Source organism: Platichthys flesus, chromosome 5, assembly GCF_949316205.1.
Source record: "Platichthys flesus chromosome 5, fPlaFle2.1, whole genome shotgun sequence".
In the NCBI taxonomy this organism is placed as follows: domain Eukaryota; kingdom Metazoa; phylum Chordata; class Actinopteri; order Pleuronectiformes; family Pleuronectidae; genus Platichthys; species Platichthys flesus.
In genome coordinates this window covers 26644653-26653486 of record NC_084949.1, presented here as the reverse complement: position 1 = coordinate 26653486, position 8834 = coordinate 26644653, and the positions used below count along the sequence as shown (strand labels likewise).

The window sequence follows — 8834 nt, the reverse complement described above, 5'->3', positions numbered from 1 at the left end:
GCACTGAGGGTAACCTACTGTAGCTGATGGTGTCAGGACACGCACACGCACACACACACACACACAATTAGTCATTTAATAAACTAATAAAAAATACAGTGAAATTTAGTGATTAGGGTCAAAAATCAAGGAAAACATCTCTGGTTGTTGAATCTCAATTTCCAATTTCATTTTTTTTATCTTTACTTATGAAGAAGATTCTTAGAAACATTGCTTAGAATTAATTCTAATAATTTAAATGATCTCTTATTATCTTTGAAAATATGTAATGCACATTTCTGATTCCCTCAGTACAAGAAGGGAAGACCTCAGTACATTATGGTGAGGATTTTTCATGTTCTTTAACATTTCCAGATAATGTGTTTTTCAAAATGTTTGTGGATTTCTCGGGAAATAACTCATAACTCTGAATGCAAAATAATCAGATATTTATGAATGTAAGCAATTTAGTGTTTAATCCAAAGGAGAAGTTGCTTTGGCTCTAATGACATTTTCAGTTTAGGCTCAAAACACTTTTTCAAAATAAGTGCACTCACACTCTGACACACTGTCACACTAACATACACACACACTGTCACAAACACACACACACGCAGTAAATGTCTCCCTGTCGCAGTAGCCCCGCCCCCCCTAGGCGAAGGTGATAAAATGGCTTCAGAGCATGAAGATGAGCCCGGAAATGTGGTCCAGTGCCATTGTGAAATTGTGTGTTAACATCACTACGACCTCTGCTCCCCCCTCCCAACCCCCTCAAAACTGCCCCCCCCCCTCCACACACAGCATCGCATCATTAAAATCTCTCTCTCATCACCTTTTGACCCCGCCCCCTCCCTCCCCGCCTCACTCTTGACCCCCCTACACACACACGCATGCACACATCTAGTGCTGTACAAAGGGGAGACCACGGCGTGGCTTCAGCTACATAAGCACAACTTTTGGCAGCACTACTGTACATTAAAACCCACTGGTAAGTTTGTATTTTTTAAAGAGAGCCCTTATTCGTGTTTCTGTCGACACGGCGCCTCACGCCTGACCCACTGACACAATTTCACATCCGACTGAGTGGATGGGCGGGTGCGGTTGTTAGTTCTTCCTTCGTCCCGGGACGAAGAATCAATGGGAACAAACGATGAGCCGAGGGGCCGATGGGTGACGGAAGCTGGAGGTGACGACACAGAAAGCGAATGTGGAAGAGAAGCGATGACTGCGCAAAAAAAACAATTTGCAACCCCCCCCTCCCCCCACGATCCCGTTCACAAATAAAGAAAAGAAATAGAAGCAAAACAACAACAATAACAACAAAAAAGATCAAATGTTCACTTTGTTTTCCAAAGAATGGGATTTCTTCTGGGAAAAGTGCGCACACAACATGCTTTCACACAAGGGCAGTGTTGTGTGTCGGCCATTTTGGATCCGCTGTTACAATTCTGGACAAGCGAGTGGTGTCGTGGTGCCAAAAATGGAGGTGTTTTTTTTTTCCTGGCCTGTCCATCAACACGCTTGGAGTGGAGTGTTGGTGCAGGCTGTTGATGTGGGTTAGTGAAAGGAGAGAGAGGGGGTGGGGTCAACATGTCTGACGCAATGCCAGGTAAAACCATACAATAACTCAATCCGAGGCCTGCTGGTTTCGTAGCCGACTCTTCCCCACATGGTCTAACTAGATAGCTACCTAACTCTAGAGGGACCTGAGAAGTAAGCGAACCGCTTTGCACCTCTGTAAACCTCTCACTACACCGCCTGAAACTGGACCTAGGACATCTCTGGGATGGACACAAAATGGCGCCCTTGTGCCTAGCCTGACAGGGAGGTGAAGCCAAGAGGGTAACAATGACCAGTTGAGTCTTGAAAGTCACAAAACGCAAGGCTCTTTTGATTAACTGGCAAACTTTGCAAAAGTCTTTGAATGTTTTTAACAAATTTTCAGCGACTAAGTCCAAAGTCCTGATTTCCCTTTGTCAAGTTTAGACTCTTGGCTTTTTCCTCACCATGGCCCAGTCTCAATTCACCGCTCTCCCAATTTCTATGCTAGCACGGGAGCCGCGGGGACTCGACTTTTAAGGCGTAGTGTGGTTGATCTCATCTACTACAGAGGGTGAGGAGGTGGCGGACGGGAGTGACTTAGGGTGAGGAGCTTGGGGGGTGACGAATGTGACTCTGATACAGAAGGCACTGTGGCTCTGTAGGGGGGTTTTGGGGAAGCTTCCCCAATTGCCGTAACCTCCCCAGAAGGAAGGTAAGAGCAGAGGGGGTTCAGGTTTGTGCCCCTCGACACCTTGACATATAGACAATCAACGAAAACAGATCCCCTATCCCCATTATCACTAAGCTTTGCTCGACTAGTTGACGTGGAGGCAACACATTTCGGGAGAGGAGAGAGAGATGGGGGGAGGGAGAAGGAATCAGCCGGAAGACGAGAGGGAAAAAGACAGCAACAGAGGCCCATGAAAGACAAGGGGGTCATAGTGGGTGTGATGTCGAGTGACGTGTGCAAAAGTGGTGTCCATCTTCACATTTTCTCAGATCCGCGCGCTCCAGTTTCATTAATCCGTATTACAGTACCACAGCGTCGCAGTTTCTCCTCCAAAATAATACTATGAGGATTATTATGAGGTCTGCATAGAGTCAAAACTTGTGAACTGGGGTTCGTTAACTGGCTTCTCCGACTGCGAAGACAACAGCGCAAGGTTAAAAGAGTCGCTAAATCGTAGACCGTGCCATGAGCATGAACGGTGTGCAAAATAAATAAATATCTGAAACTCTATTTATTCTCTGTCTGTTATCTATAACTACATCTACGGTATAATATCTAGATTCATCTGTAGGTTATCATCTATATCATCTCTATTTTATCATCTTGTCTTAGAGTTATTGAATAGTCAATAAATAATTGTTCTCCCTCATAAAAACAAGGATGAAACCGATCAGTTCCGAGTGTTTCTGTCCCGTGAAGCCTTGAGTGTCCTCAGTGTCACTCTCGGGCAAGAACCAAAAGAACGAGAGTAAATGGACAGAAAAAGAAAAAGGCAAATGAGGAAAGAGAGGTTGTTGAATACTGAAGTGGGTTTTGGCAGAGGAGGTGTCAGCTTTGCTACAACCTCACATGATTGGATTGGTGATTTGGTGACTGTTCTCTGGTTATCCAGACCTGAGAGTAGGGGCTGGAGGGGGGGGGGGGGTCAGCATTGGCACAGTCAGGCAGACAGAGGGACGGACCTACAAACAGACAGATATGGCATTTCCCGGGCTACATCCTACGTTTCCTGACCAGGACGAGACTCGTGTCTGTGTATCTCACCTAGATAAGATATAAGAGAAGGTCTAGAAACAAGGATGTGGCCTGGAGGCTGTCCTGTAGAGGGGGAAGGCAGGGTGGAAAATGTGTGCTGTTAACTGCACCCTGGTGGCAAAAACAAAAACACCACCACCTAATACTCACACCAACACTGTTCCACCAATACTGTGCTGTCACTGCTGGCAACCGATTTTGTTTGAAACTACAGAACAAAACAAAGAGATTTGTAGTTTTTTGGCAGCAAGCGGAAGAATTCAACCTCTGTAAAACTCTAACCTCACTAAAACTACACTCAACCCTCTGCAGAGGAAAGAGCAGAGGTTTCTTCTCGGTCAACAAATGGAAATACCCCTGGCTCTGAACATGGATTCTTGATCTTTGGGTGCCTTGACAAGAGTACTGACCCCACCAATCATTGTAGGTCAGGTACAAAGAAACTCCCCGGGTCTCCCCCTCCACCGTTCTGCAGAGAGAGTTGCGTTACAACACGCAACGCTGCAAAGTGAAATGCTCCCCAAGCCGTCACTGCCCCGAAATGTTCCGTGAAGGCATCAGGAACCCGGTAAACGTTATTAAACAGGGGAATAAAAACATAAAGGATGTAAACAAGATGGACGTAGCATAGCCAACTTGAACTCCAAGTAACATGACAACAAATCTACAGTTCTATCAATCAGTCAATCATCATCATCATTGTCATCGTCATTTTGCATTGACATTGATATCATTATTCATAATCATCATTAACAATAATAAATCAAGTGTGGTAGAAGTCCGCCTCTCTCCACTCTTTCTCCCTCTGGTTTCTCAGGAGCAACAGGAAACTTTAACGTGATCCTGAAGCGTTTCCTGTCGTTTAAAAGGTTGCAGAAACGTGGCCGTTGAACCGTATCAACAGACAAAGAAATTAGCCCACTGTCAAAGCTTGTTTCCGGCAAAACGGAACCGAAAACTCTGCCTAAGATAAGAGAGAGAGAGAGAGAGATTGAAAGAAGAGAACTTCTTTTGTAAACCTAAAGAAGCAAAGTTTCCTATAAAGCCTCCAGGTCCCATCCACACCAGTTAGACTTCCTCTCTAGTATGTATTTAATCAATCATGCAGGTTTCCATCAAATTTTGGACTCGGAAAAAGACCAAAGGAGGCTGAGCGAATGCAACAGAAGAACCAAGCTCCAATGTCCGAAGAAGAACAAGAAGGAGAAGTAATCGATAGAAGAAATACAGAAGAAATTAGTCTTTTTCCCCATCCCTCCTTTCCTCTCCTCCGCCCCAGTCAACCGTGTGATGTCATTTCCTGTCGGGTCACCGTTTTCGCCGTGCGCTGAGATGAGTAACCGAGGAGGAAGAGGAGGAGGAGGAGGAGGAGGAGGGGGCTTTACTGAGTGTCCGACTCCCTTCTCTAGTTAACTGAGTTGGCCCCCCCGGTAGCGGACTCAAACAGGAAGTGAGCCCACGCCGTGTCCCGCCCCCCTCCACTACCACCGCCCCTGGACAGGAAGTGATGCCACACCAGCATTAGGTGAGTCTTTAACAGTAAACAGAGATGATAAAACTCATCAAATATCAGCCAGCGCTGTGATTGGCTGGTTTTTGCAGTATAGGCGGAGCTTCCTGGTTCTGTCCCTTGGAAAGGAAAAAGGTTAAAGATAAAGTGGTTGTTCTCCCTTTTTTCTTTTCATTGTTTGTCATGTAAAGATTCATTTTGTTCTTCATTGTTCAAGTTTGATTTTCTGGAGGCATAGCTTGGCATGTAAGGGTTGGGGGGGGGTCCTGGCTTTTTGTGTATTTTTCTTTAAACGTATCAGTGGAGCTGCGTTCCAACTCGTTTTCAGGCTTTTACATCAGCAAACTGGCCGGCGACAGACAGCACACGTCTGATGAAACTAACCAATCACGCGTCAGTCTGGGAGAAGTGCTTTTAGGCCTCGTAAACAGCAAAGATCAACGGCCGGTTTTACAGCGACATGCTCCTCCCTTGTTTTCTGTTCCCGCGCCTTCTCTTTCTCCTGCAGCCTGGCCTTGCTGGTCAAGCAGAGAATTCTGGGAAGTGTAGTTCTGAGACAGAGAGGCAGAGGTAAACTGGGCCTGGGCCTTGCCCTAGTTATCTTGGCTGTGTCTTTCTGGTTATATGCGTGTGCTGCTCTGTCGCTGATTTGAGTCTTACACAAAATGTGTAAAAGGCTACAGCAGCACCATCACCCCCCTCCCCTCCGCCCCCTTCTCATTCAGAGTCCAAGGGGTGGGGGTAGAGGGTTTGGGGGGGGGCGTCCAACCCCCCTCAACGTTTGCACCACCACTGCTTTAATAAAGTCTACATATCCAAGGCCAGAGCACCGGAGGCTGCTGCTACTCTTCTCGTCTCCTGCCCGTATCCCTCGCTCCCTGTCGTCGCTAGCACCAGTCATCTTCGTCCGTCTCACTGTAAGGTTCATGCAGGCCCTTGCGGGGCCCTCTGGCATGGGGGGCGCGGTGGTGCGGATGGGGGGGTGCCCCGGGTGGTCCCCGTCGATGCGGGGAAGGTGAGGATGAACGGTAGCCATTGGGGACCCTCCGTGGGTGCGGGTGAGGGGGCGGAGGGGGCCCATGGCGGGCAGTCCTTGGTGAGCGTGGGTGTGGGTGAGGATTTCCCCCGTGTGGATGTGGGTTGCCATGGGAGAGGCTTTGCTCATAGGCAGGGGGCTCATGGTGCCGCTCATACTCATAATCATGCTCATAGAAGGGCCCGTCTCCCTCCAGGCTGTCCCCAGGCGGAGGCCCACTCCAGCGGCCTCGGGGGGACCTAGGCGAGCCGTGGAGGGGCGAGCGAGGGGACTGGTTCCTTGGGGAGCGTGGCGAGCCGTGTCGCGATGACGAACCCCCGTGATGGGGAGAGCCTTGACGTGACGGGGGTCCGTGGTGGTAGCCTCTGTCGTGATCTGGTGGGGAGAAGTGTCTGGGCGAGGGTGAGCGCAGACGGCCCGGCCCTGGGGGCCCGTAGCTGGGCTTGCGGACAGCGGGGGAGTAGGTGACATGTGGACGGGGGACAGCGGGGGTCTGGGGCAGCTGGCGACGTCCTCTCCGTGGAGTGCTGGTCCCCGAGGTGGAGGGGACCGGGCTGCCGCTCACCGAACTACTGCCCTACAGCAAAATGTAAACAAGGAAAATCAAAACGCACCACAACAACAGAGACCAGAGTAGAGCAGAGAGGTGGTGAACAGATAGAGAGAGGGAGAGAGAGAGATAGATAGAGAGAGAGACAGATAGAGAGAAAGACAGATAGATAGATAGATAGATAGGTAGATAGATAGAGAGAGAGACAGATAGAGAGATATATAGATAGATAGAGAGAGATACAGATAGATAGATAGATAGATAGATAGATAGATAGATAGAAAGGTAGAGAGAGAGAGAGAGAGACAGTGAGAGATAGATAGAGATATAGATAGATAGATAGATAGATAGATAGATAGATAGATAGATAGATAGATAGATAGATAGATAGATAGATAGATAGATAGATAGATAGATAGATAGATAGATAGATAGATAGATAGAGAGATAGATAGTTTGATAGATAGAGAGATAGAGAGATAGATAGATAGATAAGCACCATTGAAAATCATTTGAAAACAGTGATGAGGCAAACAATTGACACCAAGAAGCCCACATTGAAGAAAAATGGACAGAGAGAAACAGTGACAAAGAAAAAAAGCATAACAGAAAAAAGAGAGATTGATATCAATAAGTCAGTGTTTTATGATCTGCTTCACTGTGTGAACGATTTGTGTGGACTATGTAAATATGATGTGTGTTGATTGAGATGTTACTTCCTGTCTCTTCTCTGTTGCACTCTTGTTGTCTGGACTGCTCTCACTGGTTCGGGACTTTAAAACTTTTATTAAAACTATTTCATTATTGAACTCCAGACAATGGATGGTCTGTTCAGGAGAGGGGGGGCGCCCGTGTGGAGCAGCAGGACGCTGGACATCCCACTGTCACAGAAAGCTCCATATGGACATCCTCTTTGATGTCTGCTAGAAAGATATCCCCTCTTTTTCATCCTGAGATATTTGTATTCTCTTTGTTAAGTCCGTCTTTTCACATAGGCTCACTCTCAGCATGCTTCATGTTACTCAGGCGCCTGCAGGAAAATCGACTGATTCTAACATTTGTGTTCCCACAGCCGCTCTGGATAACTTCAGTAAAATGTCCGGAGCTCAGTCGTGTCTGAAAGCAGATTAAAACCATCCTTCCCCTGGGTGTGCTCGGAACAACAGTCTTTATTTTAAATGAGATTCCTCTGTGCTCAACTGCTGATGACATAAGCACTAGTGTTTTTAATGATAAGTACAGTACAACTAGTAAAGTACTATCGTCAGCACTTAAATATCCATAATGACAGAATGAAACATTTATAAGTTAAGTTTTATCCAACCTGTGTTAGGTAAAAAACACTTTATACAAAGGTATTCAACAAATAATTTAAAGAGGAAAAGTACGTGGGACAGTTTGTAGAAACTGTCGCCTCTATTCTACGACCCTTGGCATTCATCTTGGTGTCTTTGGAGCCCACCTGTCTGGGACCTCGCCCGTCGGGCCCCTCGCTGGGCGACCGGGACCAGTGGTGGTCGTGTGGATGCCTGGGAGGGTAGTCGTGACGCTCGTGGCCGTAGCGCTCCTTGTCCATGGAGCTGTGGTGGTGGTGGTGGTGATGGTGGTGACGGCGGTCCTTGGTGCGGCCGCGGTCCCGTTCACGCTCCTTGGGGGGCAGCTCACCCGACTGAGTGGTGGTGCTGAGGTCTGTGCCGAGCCCTAACAAGGAGATGTCTCAGTTTACGTTTGGACGTGCAAATGGATTTGTTACGTTGTCAAGATATGGTGTGAGGACAGGGACACAAAGACAATGTCCTGAAAGTCGCTGTATTGGATGAAAGATTTAGTGAAAGACAGAAATGTGTAACACAGGACCGCAAAGCTACAAAAAATGTGGTGCTGGCAACATAACGATAAAATCCATCATGGTGGATTTTTCAGGTCCAAGAGAACTTTTGTGTAGAGCACATTGAGCTTGACTCAAATTTCTAGTCAATCAGAATTATGCTGCGACCCAAACAGATAATTAAAACTTGATTTTTAGTTCTTAATTACAGCGCCACCATCTGGCCAATCAACCTGATATTTTTTGGGTACCACATTGTTTGAAGTTATTGGGACAAGTGTTGGTGTTTCTGCCTCATGGCTCATGGGAATCTATGGGGTTAGAGTCCTGACATGTAGCAGAATCAATAGGAAGTTATATTAAACTGAAAAGACAAATGTGGTAAAACCAAGCAGAACCTGAAGGTGGAACATGGAAACGTAATTTAAAAGGACTGAGGCTGGGAAGCAGAGGATCCATCAGATTAGAGCGCTCTCCAATTATAAAGGGGATTTAGAGTTTAACTGTGGCAGCCTTGTTGGATTAGTTTTACAGCTGAAGCATCCAATTTGTTCTCCCAATGAGGGATGAAGTGAACTATGTGCTCGCACAATGTTCTTTTCAAGGACGTCTTTGTGCCGAGAC

The 8834-nt window shown here is 46.9% G+C and overlaps 1 protein-coding gene across 1 annotated transcript in view; it reads right to left on the bottom strand.

The window, feature by feature from the left end:
• Nucleotides 1–856: 856 nt before the first annotated feature.
• Nucleotides 857–8834, bottom strand: part of cacna1ab (calcium channel, voltage-dependent, P/Q type, alpha 1A subunit, b) — a 101043-nt gene continuing 93065 nt past the window's right edge. The window contains exons 48-49 of the mRNA XM_062388442.1: nucleotides 7845–8083; nucleotides 857–6409 (exon numbers count right to left, since the gene is read on the bottom strand). Coding sequence (XP_062244426.1) covers nucleotides 5684–6409; nucleotides 7845–8083 — 965 coding nt within the window. The 3' untranslated portion in view covers nucleotides 857–5683. The remainder of the gene's footprint in view (nucleotides 6410–7844; nucleotides 8084–8834) is intronic.